This window comes from Telmatherina bonti (genome assembly GCF_933228915.1).
Source record: "Telmatherina bonti genome assembly, chromosome: 7".
Classification (NCBI taxonomy): Eukaryota; Metazoa; Chordata; class Actinopteri; order Atheriniformes; family Telmatherinidae; genus Telmatherina; species Telmatherina bonti.
The window spans coordinates 22,637,514-22,656,255 of record NC_136625.1 but is presented as its reverse complement, the minus strand read 5'-3'; the positions used below and the strand labels follow the sequence as shown (position 1 = coordinate 22,656,255).

Sequence of the window (18,742 nt, the reverse complement as noted above, 5' to 3'; positions counted from 1 at the left end):
ACTGTAGCTGATTGGTGCACAGATGCGAGGTATTATCCATCTCCCTGTCTAACTAAGCAGAAAAGCAGAATGTAAACCAGCATTTTAATTTTAACAACATTAAATGCATTTTACTTGCTAGAACTGACCCTGTGATGTTTAGGTATGTTTGAAAAGAAACCACATGCCCCCAGATCTTCAAAGTTTGTTTGCAGAACTGGAAAATCCACATTTTTCTCCCCAGTAATGACATCTGAGAAGTCCCCTTATGTATTGTACTCTTGTTCGTAGACATTAGTTTCGGTAGCGTTAAAGAAAATCAGGAGAGGTCTGAAATAACCAGCTATTTACTCTATATTGGAAACATAATGCAGAAAGAAATATGTTGCCACAATGTCCAGCACAGCACTTTATGACATGGTTTATCATGCTGTAGAAAAGAGTGGTGCAAGTAAATTAATCTGAGTGACATAAAAAGTTGCCAAAAATGACACATGCTGCACACTACATAAATCTCCTGCTTTGTTTAGTCTGTTTTTCTTTTGTTTGTATGCTGTTGTTGTTTTTCTTTTTTTCCCCCTATATATAAGTGGGTGTTTGACTTAGTTCTTGTTTTTATCCTACAGTCTGTACTTTAGTTTCTGGTCTTTGTTGAACTTGTACCCTCTGTGTTGTGTTTCCTGTTTTATTTGTAAAGCTTATCACTTTGTGTTTTCTACTCATTTGACTTTTTGCAACCAGATTTTTTGTTTCCTGATCGCCATACCCATCTGTCATATTGCAATCAGTCCAACAGTATATGCGTTCCTGGTGGTCTTTGTGTGTTGCCAATTTAATGTTTTGTTCCTTGTTCTTTGTTCCTGTTTTATTCCTTTTATTATTATTTTTTATTATTCCTCTCAGTCTGCACTTGGGTCCTACCTCCTTGACACAATATAAATATATACAATTTAACCCTCTTTTCTCCCATGGATTTAATGGGAGCTTTGCCTTGCTCAGTTTTAAAAGAAAATGCTTCCAATGTAGAAAACAAAATGCATGTTTACAATACCATGGCAACATGATGGTTTCCTTGTGTGTAACAACACTGAATTCTTGGCCTCTGATATCAAACTCATTACTCACAAAGATCTGGGGCCAAATAGCTGAGTGACAATGTAATAAAGTTCCCTTTTACATTTTATTCCCCTCCCTTTATTTCTCCTGCTTCTTTTCTTCTCTTGGAGTAATTTAAAGGGATACCGTGTCACTTTTGGTCCAAACATTAGCACAATGTGGTATGGGGTTGGATCAATATACAGCGACTGATGCCTGTCAGAGCTCCGAGAACGCTGCCCTCTTCAGAAAACACACATTGTAACTTTGCAGGAGCAAATCCATCTCTCATGGGATCATGGGACCTGGAACGCTTTGCTTTACGTCTCTCTAGACATGGAGGGCTTCTTTTTTACTCCTCTTCAAGCGATAGTTTGTCACGGCTGAACAATATAAGAAGGTGGAAATGGTGCCTGGGGAAGCCAGAGAGAGAAAGTGGGAAAGGGATAACTTCAGAGGAAAGACACGAGTCAGAGGAAAGACACTCCAATGAATTTGCTCATTGGAGTCTGCTAATACGAAACAGATTGGATACAAAATTCACTCTCTATTTGCCTTAGTATTATTAGACTGCTAAATGAGCTCTTTGTCTGTTGTGCAAATGTATCAAAATGTGGTGTACAATTTTTACATCTTTCAGCCACCATTTATTCAAAATAATGGCATTAAGTGCCCGATGAGCTGCAGAACATTGCAGTACATGTCTTTATTTTGCTGTTTAGTAGAAGCTAATTGGCTACAGACCAAAGCTAACGTGGCTCCTGAAACCTTTCACAAAAACACGGATGAAAACTGTTTAATTTTTCTTTTAATTTTGCGACAGTGTCATGTGACCTGTGAAAAGTTGCAGGTTTAGTAAGCCTAGTGGCCAAAAGTTACACAGTATTCTTTTAAAAACAAAATGTTACAAGTAACTTTATTATGCAGAGGAAACTTTGTCAGTCAGGTGCATAGATGCAAAATGAGTAATAAAATTGTCCCAAAAGCTATCTCCCAAAGCTATTGGTGTCTAAATGTGAAAAGAAACAAAAGAGGCCGGTCCTTCATAAATACCAGTTCAAACTGGCTTTTTGAGGTGTGAAAACAATTTGTAACCCTCTGCACTGGAGACAACAAGCCTACTGCAGATGAATCATGCAGCAACAAACCATGACACCATGTCCTAAAACAGTCTTCCACACCAGCAGGCTGCTGCCATCCTGGGAGGTCACCAGAATGCCAGTCATTCATTTAGGCCCCAGCATATGTGCCCCCAGCAAATAGCTGTGCTCCTCTGATGCTGAGGCTGCACATAGCATGTGATCTGATGGCTGGCTTTGGCCAGCGGCACCATGGAAAGAGGGCGAGAGAGAGGCTCTGTGTCTGCATACGAGCTCAGCAGCTCTGAAAATGTACCAGGGGCTTTCCATGGTCCAGAAGCAATGATGGGAATGTGGGCTGGGACTGTGAGTGGGGGGATATATGGAGGATCAGTGGGAGGTGAACAGGTAGATGATGTGGCTGTTTGAAGAGTGATGGGATGTGGTGGAATGATGGGAATTTCTAAAACATTTATTTTTGCTGTAAACATTGTGGCATTCATTACAATTTTATTTAGAAAGCAGATTATATTTCAAATTTTGACACATGGGAGCTTTAAGCTTTTTAATCTGCAGGAATAACGTCATAGTCAGATTGCGCTCCATATCTATCTATCTATCTATCTATCTATCTATCTATCTATCTATCTATCTATCTATCTATCTATCTATCTATCTATCTATCTATCTATCTATCTATCTATCTATCTATCTATCTATCTATCTATCTATCTATCTATCTATCTATCTATCTATCTCTAAATGCTACAAGTATAATACACTAATGTAAGGATAAATAGGAAAACTTCCCATAGTAGTATCCTATCTTACAGGATTGTTTGACCGGAAATATATTTTTTGAAAAATATAGAAATATTACACTCACATCTATCCAATTGTAGAAAGACAAACCAGTGAAAAATAAGCCTTTTGTGGTGCCTAAATGCTTATTTGAAAAACCCAGAATAGTGGTTTGTCTTTTTGAGAACAAGCTTTCAAGCGCTTGAAGTAAGACGCTGAAAAAGATCGAGGCTGTGATGTTGGACTGTAGACTTGAAAATCAATGAATCTCAAGTTAGATTGTAACTTTCTGCTAAGTTGTTAAAAATTTTTGTCAGAGTCTGGTAATCAGTTATCATCCTTAAATGACAAAACCCTCAGAAATGTTTTTAAAAATTAACTCCCTCTTTTGCAGCTTGTTGATCTGCTTGCTATATGCCTATTATGTAAATCAAACAATTTCAACTCGGCTAAAAAAGAATTTCTATGACTTCCAGCTTTGTTGGCACTACCAGTAAGTGATGATGATTCAGCTGTAAGATATCTTAATGGTTTCAACTCAAGGCTTGAATGTGTCTGCTGACACACAAAGTCTGTATTGTGTTAACTAAAAGACGGTCATTGTTGTATTTTATACAGATGGTTTATTTTTAGAGCCCAGAGAGAAGCCAGAGTGAAAATATGTAATCTGCGATTAATTTAAATCATCAATAATATAAAATAGGATGGGAAGGGGGGGCCTTGAATAAGTTTAATGAAAAGTCCCATTGTTCACTGACCCACATAGACAAAATTGTCAGTAGATCTGCTGTGTCTGCACTGGATAGTAGATGTTATTGGAAAACAGGCAGAATCGTTCATATGTTTGTCGAGTGGACTGATGGTCATTACATCTACTTCCATTATCTGCATCATGTAATACAGTGGCTTTACACAACCATTTCCCCAACAACATGAGTGTATGAGTTTAATTTTTACTTTTATTCTATCTTGACACAACAAAATGACCAAAAAAAATCAAGTTCTATTGAAGTTTCATCAAACATCATAAATCACAACTTACAACTGTGAGAAATAGTTATCAAAAGAAGTTTGTTTCTCTTGTTTCATTGCTACAGTTTGGCTTGGTGTTGGTGTGCTTGTTCATGTTTTTCTCAGTCTGTCTTCATATAGGTGCAATTAATGATTATTTGATTCTTTTTCCTATGTAAGCATAAGACATATTTTGTTAAGTTTCTTTTTAGCTGTAATAGCTCATTTTCTTTCTTTCTTTATTTTTTTTTTGTTAAGATTGCACAGTGGTTGCTGTTATTTTCTAGTTTTTAATCGTCTCTCCTGCCACCTAGATATGTAATTCAACAATAACTGAAGGAAAAAATTGATAGTTATGCATGTCCAAATACTGAACTAAACTTAAGTTTGTTTGTTTGTTTTTTTTTGTTTTTTTTTACTGTCATGTTCACTCACTGTGCTCAAGTATCCATAGAGTGGATAGTTTTAGGATTGATGGCAAGATAATGAGATGTAATAAGTATAACACAATAACCTACAAGGGAAACATGTTAGTAAGCAATTTCTATCACACTTATTCACCACCATGTAAGTAACATAAGGGCTCTTTTGGAGTGATATTCTTAGCAGACTTCATGAGCTTGAGTTCAGCATTAGAGCTAACTCCTGTTAGCTCTGTTTTGTTGTTAAACAGTTCCTGAAACAGTTGGGCTTGTAAATGCTTCACTAAGTTAAATAGTTAATGCTTTGTGCACATTATAAAGTAGGTTTATTGACTGTCCTTTCATAGACAAAAAACAATATGGTTAATGTTTTCAGCTTGTATAACAGACTATATTTACAACTGCTGATGGCATCTTCTGTTGCTTCTGGTTATGTGTAACAATCTGTGAATGTCATTCTGTGGTTGAAAAAAGTCTCATCAAGCTTGGGCAAATTAATGGTCGTGTTTCACTTATCACACCTCCTCAGAGTTGTAATACCTGTAGCTGATAAGTATTTACCAAATCCTTCACGATGAGGAGGACAAAGAAAAACATTTTAACTTTGCATCAAGCAGGTCTTTTTTCTCTGCATGTGAGTCACTGGACACAATGACCAATATTTAGATAAGAGTTATTTTGAAACATATACCTTTTTGGACACATAGTAGCTGATTATGAGTAATCAAACCACTTCTGTCTGCACACATTTCCCAGCTGCATCCAACTTCCTCAAGCAGCTGCACTTAAATCACTTCATCCACAGAGTCACTGACTTGAAGAGGAAGGCTTGACTGTGTTCATACAGTCTGTGTTGAAAAATATTTCAAGTATAAACCTTTGAATATCAATATATTAGATGCATTTCTTTGAGTCTCCCCCAAGGTATGAAAGTAATGTGATTAAAAGCATTAATTCCTTCAGCTACTGAGCTAATTGCACAAAGCTAGTTGTTCAGCTAAGCTTTTGTGAATTTATCTTTTTTTTATTATAGCGACACCATTAATTCTAACTCTATGGCTTCACTAAAATCCCACAACTAAAGAAAATATGGTCGTCTGAAAAGGTGTGTTTTAAGATGAGATTTGAAGGAGATAAGGAGAATGGGACTCCTTTATGTTCAGCGGCAGATAATCCCAGAGACGGTGGGCTGAGCGGCTTAAGAGTGTCGACCCCACGGTGGATGAGCCAGCAGGTAGGAGAATGACTTGGATGAAGAAGGAGGAAATGAAAGTATGAATAGGTATGGTGATGTGGAAGAGCTTGGTGATATACAGAGGGGTGAGGTTGTTGAAGGACTTGAATGTGAGCAGTGAGTTAGACAACACAGAATTTAATTAGAAGCCATGGGCTTGCTGCTGAACACCCTGACTCTTAACCTGGGGGACTTTGAAACAGAGGAATTGTCAGTGGGAAAAGAGGGTGGATTTGGTGCCAACGAGCAAGACCTCATGAGCTTGGTGTTATCTGCATAGCAATGAAAATGATCACTGTATCTATTAAATATACTACCAAGGAGAGGAGGTCGGGAAAGATGAGGATGGTAAGGAGTCCAGAATCAGCAGCCATGAGAAGGTTATTTGTGATGTTGAGAAGAGCAGTTTCTTTGCTGCGAAGTTGGCAGAAACCAGACTGGAACTGTTTATTTAGTTTACTGAGAGAAACATTGTCATGAACCTGAGATGAACCAGTTTCTCCAAGATACTGACAAGGAAACAAGGCCTAGAGATAAGACACATTGTTGAAATTGTGGTCTGCACTAGGTTTCTTAAAAATTTGGTTGGAAAGATGAAGGAACAATAACAGAGGTGAGAGGAGAATGGACTTTTTAGATCGGCACACAGTCAGAATGAACTTTTCTGCCCCCACTGTACCAAAGATTCCCACCATGATGCCCACCATCTGCAGTCCTTTTCCCCTCATCTAATTTTCCGGTGGGGGAAATGATCACAGGGGACTCAGTTAGTGCTGCCGTCCCAAAGCAAGAATGCAAACACCCGAAAAGCTCTTCCAAGAATTCCCAGTTGAGGACTTTTCTGGAATGTCCTAACAAGCCCTCTCTGCTGTGTTTACAGTTCCAGACCGGTGGCAACCCTGCAATCTGCCCTGCCAACGTGTCATTATCTGGCCTCCTCAGGGGGCACAGAGGAATAGTTAGAAGTCAAATCTGCTTTCAGAACTGACCATCATAAAGTTAGCAGAGCATGAAACACAGAGATGCAACCTCAGACCATGACTTCATGGGTTCAAATGAACAGTTATAAACCACTTTGAATGCAGAGGTGTTGCTGTCTGGTCAGTTAAATCCTGCTGTATTGGAGTTATTCAGCATGCTGGCTTGTAGCAGCAGGGAGAGAAAAAAACCCCCAAAAAACGCATTGATTTATTGAAAAAAAGAGTGCTTAATGTTTTGGACTAGAGGCCACTATCAGGCCAGAGCTTGAGCATGTCAGAAGAGGCACTGACATTTTACCTAAAGTGGAAACTTGTTTGGGAAGAAGAGGGAAAAGTATTTTGGCAAATTGAGAAAAAGACTGTGGTTATATGTGTGGATGTGTGTGTGTGTGTGTGTGTGTGTGTGTGTGTGTGTGTGTGTGTGTGTGTGTGTGTGTGTGTGTGTGTGTGTATGTGTGTGTATGTGTGTGTGTCTGTGTGATTGTTGACATAGTGTTAACCCCCAGCTAACAGTATGTTCTCATCTACTTCACTGAGATCAGGAACACAAATAAAATCTTGGACCTCACTGACTTCAGACCATGCTTATGTAACTCAGGAATGTTGGCATTGAACCATCTCACTAAATCAAACAGACGAGCAAAGGTTACTAAAAAACTTTAGATTCATTCCAATCCCACAGACTTTTGGTGCTTGTAAAATTCATTTCAGCTTTCATTTCAAAGGTACTGCAGCAGAGTTCTTAGGTCCTTGTCAAGCTGTGGAATTTAAACAAGCAATAATAATAATAATAATAATAATTTTGTTTTCAATGTATTTTTACCTTGTTTTTTAAAGCCCAATGATATTTCCAGAACTTTGCTGGTTGTGTTTTGTCTTATGGGGAAATTGGAAAATCCGTGTTACCTTTTTGATGAGTCTATGGCACTAATATCTGGAATCCCCAATCCCCCTCAAGAAATGTGTATTTGTTCAGAAAAAAAAAAATTAAGGTGGGGTTCACTGGCTTAGTTGTGACCTGGTGGCCCTCTATCAAGTTATTTATATAAAAAGGTATCTGTTATGGATGGGCACAACTAACCGTCAGAAAGCATTGCTCAATCCCAGTTTGTTTTGCAGAACTGCTTCTCAAAAGAGATGAAAAGATTGTCAACAACCTATCAAGAGAGATAGAAATTTTTCAAAATTCAAATGGTACCACATTAATGAGTTAATGGATTTCCCTCTTTGGGAATGAAAAGAAGTACTTTTCATTCATTTCTTTGCAATAAACAGATTTTGATTGTGGATCCAGATCAATAAAAAGTGATCTAAGGTCTCCAAAACCCAAAGGCAGTAAAGACGCAGCAAAACTTCCCTCATGCCTCATTGAGCACACGTCTAATTAATGTAATACTTATCTCAGAACTGCTCAGATGTATCTGCATGCGTTAAAGGAAAATCTGCATGCAGATTGTAGAAATTCTGTCCATGAGGTGTATCAGGCCGTCCTACTGACTCAGAAAGGTCACAGCACCTTATTCTGAGAAAGTATCGAGAAACTAGTTTGGACTTCCCTGTTTATATCAATAAATCTATTTAATGTGAACTGCTCAATATATTATATAGTGAAAATAAATAAATCCTAAAATATATTGGGAAAATGTGGCCACCATACACATAAGAAGAGCAGCAACATAACCAACATTGAAAACCATGCAAATGCATACATTAATATTGTTGTCCATTTATAATCCACATAACATTGAACTATGAAGTAGTTTTATAATTAAGTTATTTTTATTATTGTGCCAATGAAAATGTACAAATGATGAAAATATTCCTTTATTTGAGGGAGCTTATTTTAATCCAGTGAATGCCAACTGCAGCTTTTTCCTTTTGTTATGAACACATGAAATTACATCTTGAAGCAAGAAACTTGTTTTTGGTGTGCATGTTATGTAGAAGAATAAGCCTGTCTCGAGATAAACTAATGATGGATAACTAAATGGTTAACTAAATGTAGCAATCAACAAATGACAGAGGAATACATAGAAAGAACACAAAAAGCTCTACAAGTACAACATTTCAAAAACAGTTGAAAGATTTGCCAAATGGGAAGAGCAGCACAAAGGGTTATGACCCGATAACTAGGAGTGTGGTTTCAGTACATTTGAAGAACATCATAGATTTTTATCCAAATGATAGAAACTCTAGGAACAGCATGAATCAGTCATAGACTCCTCAGGCTCCCAGGCCTCTAGTAGGGAACTACAAGGAACAAACTACACTTCCCACAAGGGGAAAATAACTAATCAGAAAGTCCAGCAGTAGCTCCAACATTTATTTATTCATTCATTTTCCAAACCGCTTAATCCAATTCAGGGTCGCAGGGAAGCTGAAGCCTATCCCAGCAGTCTTTGAGCAAAAGGCAGGGTAGTAGCTCCAACAATCAATCAAAAATAAGGTCAGTGATCCCTTTCACTTGTAAGCAAAATGTCTGTAGTGGGGTCAACAGATGTTAAAAGATAAACGATGAGAATACAGCATTCTGTACATAAAGCAGAGCAGCTGGATGAAACATACTGTCACTGAAAATCTGTACATTTGCAGATTTCGTACATTTAAAATTTTGGTTAAAAAATATCATCTGGAACATTAAATAGCTAAGTGGCAAAAAGAACCACTTTCTGCTATGCAATGTCATGCCAAACAATTGTGGGCTCCTCACAGCCTTCATCCTGTCCACAACAATGGTAAGAGCAGAGTGAGGGGTCCTGCCTGGAAGTTGTGCAAGTTTCAACACTCCACACTAGCAGTTCCCGGCAGGAACACACACGGGAATGTTGCCCACAATATTAAAAAATAGAAACATTGGAGTAAAAGATGCCCTCAACGTGGGAATTTCACCTATCATATTTTTCCAAGAATTCTGGGCCTGAGACCAACAGGATGTGTGTTTAAAAAGGAATTTAACCTTGTGACTTCACACTGACTGACAAAGAAAGCTGGCTGCTCACTTTCCAAACAAGAAACTCTCATATGAGAAATATTTTCCAGATAAAGTCTTGTCAAATAAACTTTAAAAGTATTTTCACATTAGTTTAATGAATCAGTGAGAAGTTTGCTGGGCAAGACTGGAAACTCATCATTTTTAACAGTGAAAACAGGCTCCAAATACATACTATGAACAAAAAAAAGACCATGACTCAAGCATTATGTGATATACTATTCGTGTTCTTGACCTTTCTGTCTCATTAGACATCTTCTAAGAATGTGGTGAGCCAGGGAAAATAATATTTAGACCAGAGAGGAGGCGTAATGTAACAGAGAAAGAATCTAGACTATAACATGGTGCAGACTGATGCATAGCATTCTTCAAGTCTGCACTAAATGTTGCCAAATGCTTTTATCGCATGCTAAATCATTTTATATTTTTCCACTGCTATTCGTTATCTGAATTTGGAAAGAATGTTCAATTTTCTGTGTAATGCAGCTGTGCAAAAAACCATTTAGGGAAAAATTCAAGATAAAGATACAGAAGAATAGTTATTCACCCCTACCCATCTGACCCAGGTTTAAAAGACCAACACAGCTTTAGAAACCCCCCTCAATATTGCACTAGAACAGCTAAAACATGATATGGCAAGCAGCTCATTGAACTTGCTATCTGAGTAGCTCCAGAGGAATGTGGACTTTGGTCTCACACCTCTTGTCACTGGAAGTTTTATAGCTATAGAACTTATTTTTCAGTGAAAGTAAACCTGTGGGTTTGATATCTGTTGAGCTGCAGGGATTCACGTGAACTCAAATGGTGTTGCATGATCAAATGTCACAACATATAAGTTATGGGCAAGAACTATAGAACAAATAGATGAATGATGACTATACTCCTCTGATAGGAACATTCCCATTTTGATCAAATTCTACATTAAAAACATACCTATTTGTAGAGAAGTAAACTCAAACAGTCAGCTTTCCATCTCACCTCAGTTTATTTTAAAATAGGTTGTTTGTGGAAGATTTTTAAGTTTGAACTGTGGATGTAATAACTAAGTTCCTCACAAGTTCTCCAACTGAACTGATTATATACAGTAGGTAACAACAGCTTCCTGTACAGACTTCTACAGACAGTAGGAGGAAAACACAACTTATATGTGTCCAAATAGAAACAAAATGTTATTACTGAGTGTTTTTTTCGACAAACCATTAAATCCATAAAGTGGTGTAGATGGGAGTGTAGGCAGGATGGCTTGATGGGGAGTCCATTTTAATGGCACAACACAACTAATCTGAACTGTGACATATCAAAAATGAAATGTTGTCTTTCTTCTGACAAAAATCTGGGTAATTTCCAAACAGCACAAATGTTGTTTGTTGAAGGAAATACTTCCTCTTATCATTCAACAATGGTTACTTCATGAACATGGTCTAGTGAATTTCTGCAGTGTTTAATTGCATCTGTGTCCAATGTGAGCCACCTTGTGGTGAGTATTTCAGGATTTTTCTTTCTTTCTTCTTTGTTTTTCGCTAAGCAGAGGATGCTCTTGGGAAGTTTTATCAACTTTTCCGTGTGGTCTCATGTGGGATTTAACTACAAATAAGAAAACAACAGTACAGCATAAGTTATGACTGAGGGAAAAAAAAGACATTTCAATCAAGAATTTAAATCAATGCAGGCATATTTTCATTCAAATGGAGTGTGTATTATTTTTTAGTTACTAGTTTATATGGATTATGAATTAAATAAACAAATTTTCTAAGCCATCAACACTGCTGAATTTTTACTTATTACAGATTTTGAGGCAAATTTATATCAGATTTGCATTCCTCGCCGCATGCATCCCTTTTTCTTTTAATGCCTTATGTGAATTGTTTAAGAGTGCTGATTGATAAAAAAAAAAAAAAAAAAAAAAAAAAAAAATTGCACAAGCACAGAAACACACACTGAGGAATTTTCCCATTCTTTGTTTTGAGCTTGTAGGAGCTGGGAGCCATGGTAACCAAATACCGAAGAGAGAAAAATCTTTGCACTGCCAGGCTGCGCTCCATCCTACTGGCAGTCATGCTAAAACTCATGAATCTCATGACAAAAACAACATTCCCCATCTAAGTGATATAGTCCTCAAGGAATTCCTGTTAAACAGAGGCATTTCTCAGGGTACATACCTCACGGTATTGAAACCATCTGGTATAATATGTGAATGTGAATTCTTCTGCATTCCCAAATCGACTTGGGAAATAGCTTCATGCTCACTTGGAAGTTTGCACTTTATTCCCTACCTCTGCACATACTGTATACGCACATGGGTGTACTGCTACAGAATTTTCAACATAACTAAATGCTGACATGGAAGTAGTCGGCTTTGTTCCCTGCTTTCTCTGCAGGTGGACACGTGGCATGACTAAAAATGTAAAAATGCAACATCTGTGCGTATTCCGGACTATCTTCAGAATCATGACAAATGTTAACAAAGATTTAAGTTAAGTTTTTGTAAACTGTTTATGCAAACCCAGTCTGGCCTGAGAAGATATGTCTGTGGCCTGCTGCCAGTTCTCCTACGTCAGCAATGACCCCAGTCCCATTCAGGAATGCTATGAAGCTACACTGAAACTTGAAAAAAAAATTTATGTTTGATTAAATGTAAGATCAGAGAGAACAGACAAGAAGACAAGTAGATTTTTATTCTAAATCTTCCAGATGATCGCAGCCTATTTTTTATCAGCTGCTTTGAATACATTTTCAGCATTTCTGTATTGAAATATAGGCTCTGATTTACGGAATGTTTTTCACACTGTATCTAGCACTGTATCTAAGGGTACTCCGAAGATTTTTCTGTGGTTTTGTTAATGCTAGATGTTCTTGAAAATATGCTTTTATAATTAAAAAAAAAAAAAAAAAAATCCAATTCAGGGTCATATGGAAACTGGAGCCTATTTGAGCAGTTAGCAGAAATTGGGTACACCCTGGACAGGTCGCTGGTCCATTGCAAAGTGAATACAGATCACTTTCATCCCTGGGGAAGATTTAATGCTCAATCAACTTAGCATTAAAGTGTTTGCACAAAGCTGGAGTACCTGGTACACACCTGGAAAACTTGCAAATTCCACACAGAAAGAAACATTTATTTATTTTACATAATAAGCATCAAAACAGCACTTATGTGACTTTGTATTTAAGTCATCTACTTCTATTTAGTATTTGTTTATGCTATTTGCAGGCCTGGTTATGTGTCACTGGTAGCATCCCTGAGAATCTGGAAGATCCTGAGACATGTTGTGGAAGGCCCACTGCAAGATGCCATCAATGGAGTTCTGCTGCCATAGAAAGAGCAGAAACAATACAGTAGGGTCAATATTACACACAACACTGAGCCTCGGTTTAACTGCATAGTAAAAATGGATTCATCAGTATTTATATTATTGCTAAGCAAATGTAAAAAAAAAAGTCATTCTACGAAGTTATCGAACCTCAAAGCTAATAGTCTGACATACTTGGTCATACCATGCTTCATTTAATAAACCACAAAGTTTCCATCCATAAAGACTTAAGTAGAAATCACAGCCTCAATGAAGCTGTTTAAAGAGCAAATATTTCTCTTCAATTTAAATCTCACATTTGGAAAAGGGTACAATGTTCTTAATATGGTCAGATAAGCTTATTCCCTTTACTGACATTTCATCAAAACTATGGATACTGTGACTTTGCATGTCTAGCACAATGATTATTACAGTCTTTTGGAATGCTGCAGACACCCTCCTTTACTACTGATAGCAGGAAGTGTCTTGCAGAAACTGTCAGCAGGCTTGGAAGAGGATTTTCAGTCCATCTTAAAATCTTAAATAAAGGCCCCACCAGCTCATCTTTAATTCAGCTGCTGGTTTGCAAATAGCAGTAAACTTGGTGATAGTGTACAGTAGTGTATCTAAAGTAAAACCAAAATTAACCTCTGTACATCAGAGAGAGAAAGGATATCCAAAACCCTTCGTCAGAGACCACTATCTGACAAAGTGCTCCCCATTGCTTATTGATTTGCCCTCGAGGCTGTATGGCAACTCATCTGCTGTCTGTGATGAAAACAGCAGCAGCCATCTTGTGTTTGATATGCTTTATTTCACTTGCATCATGTCTACATTTGTAGAATGTTTGCGAACCAAACTCACTTCTCCAAGTATGGGGTCCAGTTCATCTTTGTGGATGATGGGCTCAGAGATAGAGACATTCTGATCATGAATGAGTGTGTTTTGAGCTGGTGGTGCAAACTAAAATTACAGACATAAACAGGGAAGATTTCACAGATTAAACTATGTATATTCAGAAAAGAAAATACTTTATATCTCTTTGTGTAGGTGCTTGCAGACCCACCTGCACACCTCTCAGCTCAGCCTCTTTCTCTGCAGAGCTGCCCCACAGCCTGGAGCAGGACAAGCAGATGGACATCCCTCTTAAAAACACACAAAGACAGTCAGTCAGGCTGCTCATATCAGCGTATCGTGTTTCTGTCAATCAATACACAGTTCAAAGGTCATAGGGGAGGAGCTTCAAAGCCCATCAGCAGGCAAATTACACTGACTACACTGGCTGTGTGACATTATTATTTTGGGTTATGTTCACAGAAACACAAGACAAAAATATTTGGTGTCCGCATCTCTGGTATCACTTTGCAAAATTATTTCCTGCTTAAGTTATAAATCAACTACTCAGTTGTTGAGCTCAGATCATATTTCATTAGCCAAAAGTTCCTTGATAGTGATCATTATTTGTGCACACCAATTAGTGCATACAGTGAATCGGTGTCAAAATAAACAGGAGGGAACTTCCAGAGAGATACAAAACACTTTTTAAATTACATGAAAAAGTATCAGAGAGAAATGGGTGGTTGCCTTACTTGGTGAAATGGCAGTTTGCATGGAAAGACTGTAAACACTGTAGGCAGCGAGACAGATCTCCAGTGAGATGACAAACACTGCACACTCCCCTCACACTGACATGCTCCCCATCTGAGCACTGTAGAGAATTTACAAATGCAACAAGTAACATATTTTTGGGTAAACAGTGAATGAATAAAGGAAAAATGACAGAATAGTTGTTAGAAAGATGAATTTACTGTACATTATTACATATTAAAATCTCCCTTTTTGTTCTGCTTCACTACATTATAGTTGTGGTTTATCACATATTTTAGTATGAGCTGATAAAAGTTCAGAGCTACAGCTTCATTTTCATCCTGAAAGTATTTGTTCCTTTTCATTTATGCTACATGTCATCTAGAAGTGTTTCAGGTAGAGCCTGTGCTTGCAGAGAAATTCTTTCATTATGGGGATGCAATTTTAAATTGGAGGCAGAAACAGGCTCAGAAATCAAACACTTTTAGGGGAAAGAAACAAAACAGAACATGAGTGCTTCACCTGCTTATTTCTGCCACTGGACACATTTACAGAGCTTGTGACACTTGTAAGGGAAGATGACATTGCAGAGTAAAACGAGACATCAATGATGGAGTTACTGGAGTTTGTTTGTTGAGGCTGAGCGGAAAGAGCCTGGGTACAAATGTTTCAGAACATGGTTAACATTTAAAAATATATCACATTTTCACTCAATCCAAAACTAACCATTTTATACTTGAATATGCTATTTGCTATTGTCAGTAAGTTTGATAGCTCACATTGTCCCTCCTGTATATATGCAAATTAGTGGAAATATTGAAGAAGCAGATTGGTTTCTTTCCTTAGCTTTGCCGTTAACCTGAAGCTATGACCAAGGCAGGGATTTTACAGTAAAATAAATTATGCATGTTTGCAAATATTTTAATACAAAACTAAATCTCTGACACATACTTGTAAAGGTATTGGTGGATTCTCTCTTTTCACTCTGTGTCCACTGCACCACTCACACCGCCAAGAGCCACTGCAGAGTGAAAAATGTTTACAACTTTTAAACCCTTCTGCTGCAGATAAATCTATCTTTAAGCAAAAAACACTAATACTAAAAAAGTTACACACTTTTTGCCCTTTTATTACTCACTTCGGTATAGAGGTCAGCGGGGGGTCAAGGCAGGTCAGGTGAAAGGCTCTAGGACAACCATCGCAACAAATCAGCTCCCCTCCATCCTTACATACCGCACACTCGTCATCATTACAGTGAATCTATACACACACACACACACATATTATGAGCTCATGCTGTTGCGAAAGGATTCAGGAACAAAGTCTCAAAGTCAGTCTCTTCCAGTTTTTCAGACAGAAGGCTGCTACCAGGCTTGTGGCTGTCTCCCCCTGCTGGTGGACTGTGGTCTTCGTAGACTTGGATGCATCAGAGTTTGTCTCTGCTGAGCCTTGAGAATAAAACCCCTCAGCAACTTTAATGCACTTTCTGGTGGACCCTGTTGCACGACAAGAGACTTCACTGTGGCACATGTCAGATCTGATTTTGTCAATCTTTATCAGAGGAATGAGGGATGTTATTAAATTGATGACAATAAAAAATTATATTTAATTTTCTGATGATTTCAAGAAGTGTCATCAGTATTTTCCACAAAAAAACTGAATTTTCATGACTCACCATCGGACCTGTATTCCTGCTTGATTTGTATCTTCTCTCTTTTCTCATGGCTCACGGTCAAATCTTTAGCAAAGGCCTTGGAGGAGGAGGAGGAGGATGAAGGTGGCATTCCTTTCTGAACTGAAGAAGACACTTGTACACCTGTGGCAGACATTGATTCGAAATGAACGTGTAGTTCATTTTAGTGATAGTAACTCGCTGTGATGAAAATACTATTACAGTTTCCTGATGGCAGCAGTGGAGCTGGAGCGTCGCTCTTTAGTCTGTACAGCTTCATTTTATTCCCTGGAGAGAAAATTAATAATGCACAGTTTGTTCTTTTAAAATGAATACATAAATATTGTCTAGTTAAAACACAAGTGGCATGGCTCAATGAAGATATTCATTTAGCTTGATGAATGGAATGATTTTTCTTTCTGAAAATAAAAAATTAGAGATGTTTTTTTTTGTGTGTGTTTTCTATCGAGGCAAAAAGTAAACTGCTGTAGCACTGTTGGAGGAGAGAAACAGAAGAATGAGGGACATAACCTGCTCCATCACTTGTCTTGGCATGATACTCTGACTGCTGTGAGTTTGTCCTTCTGTCCCCATGAGTCCTCTTCTTGCTGTGAGTAGTTTTGAAACTTCCAAATATGTTTTCACTTTTGGAACTTGCAGCATCCTGTCCTGCCATATGAAATCAACAAAAATATAAGAAACTACAAAAAAAAAACTGTAGACCTGGATACACATGTCCTAATATCAATACAGTTAAGAAGTTTGATTGAATTTAGATGTCACATACTGGAGTGCAAGTTAGCAAGCAGCGTCTGTAGCTTTGGGTAGCTGTCAACATTATAGTCTTTGGATAAATTCTTCCAAAAAGCCTGGATTGTGGTTCTGCTCTGCTCTAACAACCAAGACAGGAGGAAGTACATGGCCTTGTGGATCCCCTCACTACCCTCCTTTTCCAATGTCTCCTAGAAAACAAATCGAATACATGGGTTTTGCGGTCTGAAAAATTCTTACTAAACAGAAGAGAGAAGTCTGGAGTTATTTGATGAGTAAAACTGCCTTACAATAAGAAAAATCTAAATCAAATAATTGAAAGTTATTTTGGAGAACAAGACAATGACTAGACCAAAAGAAACTAATAACAAGTTAAAGGGTTTCTAAATAACTTTTATTTAAAATTAAAATTGTCCACTTTGATTTCTAAAATCTCTTCCTTTTCGTACCTTCAGCAGCTGCTCAGTGATGATGTTTTTGTCTGCCAAACCAAAGACAAGAGGGAAAGGGTCATCTACAGCCATGGCGATGTCTGTACGCAGCTCCCTCAGCAGACAGCGAAGGTTTGTGTCTCTTTGAGCCTCCACTCTGGACATGATCTACTTGGAGTAAAATTAGATTTGAAGTGACCTGACCAGACCTGAGATCGTACAAAAAGTTCTCCGAGTTCAAGAGGTGTGTCCTTCTCAGGGAGGGAAACACTGTAGAGGTGCCCTGGTGGATGTTGCTAGGTTATCGTATGTATCTTAAAACAACTATCATTTATTTCTTTTTCTTCTTTTTTATAATTATGCATTAAATATTCCTGCCTTCACCAATGTTTATGTACAGTTTCACAGATTTTTAGTACATATTGTACTCCAGAAAGGGCCACCGCCATAGGTTTGTGTCTCTTTGGAAATCATTTGTCTACTAAAAGCACTAACCGCCTCCATCCAGGGGAATACCTGTCCTCTTACATCATCCAAGCTCAGGTAAGTGACCTGATGTGTTGCAATGACAGTTTTCTTCCTAAAAGGTTCTTTCCACTTCAACTTCCCCTCACCAGTCAGGTTTTCAGACACCTCAGGGAACTCTCCATTAGTGTGATAATTATGACTTTGCAACGGACAGGCAGAAGATAATCAAAATGGCAAACAATTTACTGATTGATAGATTGAATGTTCAGACATGTTTCAGCATATATATATATATATATATATATATATATATATATATATATATATATATATATATATATATATATATATATATATATATATATATATATATATAAATAATTATAGTAATATAATAAGTTTAGAACTTTTACCCAGGCTATTATAATTAAGCCAGTAAGGCAGTAATGCAGAAATAAGTCTGTAAAATGATAACATTCACTTTTCCAGCACATTGATGCATAAACAACACAGTTAGTACACACACACAAACATCAATTTATGTTATCTTGTGCATCGTAGCTCAAAAAATTTGAGAACCAGTGATTTGTACAAGCCTGCTTGATTGAAATTTTACCGAAACATCCCAATATTCTGTATTAGGATTAATATAATATCTAAGATGCAATAGAAACAGAGCAGACCATCTTGCTGCCAGGTGAATATAGATGGTTAGGAGAGTGAAGCCCTTTAATTTTTAATTTATTAATCATTAAACATTATTACATTATTCATACGGGTGAACAAGGACCACTTCTACAGAAGGACGTTCACAACATACATGTTACATTATTATATACAGTGCAGTGCATTACAGTGGATTGTTATATGTGTATTACTGAAATGGAGGGATGGGGAAACTGGAAGGAAAGAAGGTTTCAGGAAGGAGAGAAG

The 18,742-nt window shown here is 37.5% G+C and overlaps 1 protein-coding gene across 1 annotated transcript; it reads right to left on the bottom strand.

The window, feature by feature from the left end:
• Positions 1-12,814: 12,814 nt before the first annotated feature.
• On the bottom strand, positions 12,815-17,506 carry aire (autoimmune regulator; the record flags this gene model as incomplete). Its single annotated transcript, XM_079243801.1, has 12 exons — positions 12,815-12,895; positions 13,745-13,843; positions 13,947-14,025; positions 14,470-14,588; positions 14,990-15,121; positions 15,419-15,488; positions 15,606-15,727; positions 15,836-15,963; positions 16,143-16,283; positions 16,671-16,808; positions 16,927-17,101; positions 17,360-17,506. The coding sequence occupies 12 exons, from the start codon at positions 17,504-17,506 to the stop codon at positions 12,815-12,817; spliced, it is 1,431 nt and encodes a 476-aa protein (XP_079099927.1).
• Between the last annotated feature and the right edge of the window lie 1,236 nt (positions 17,507-18,742).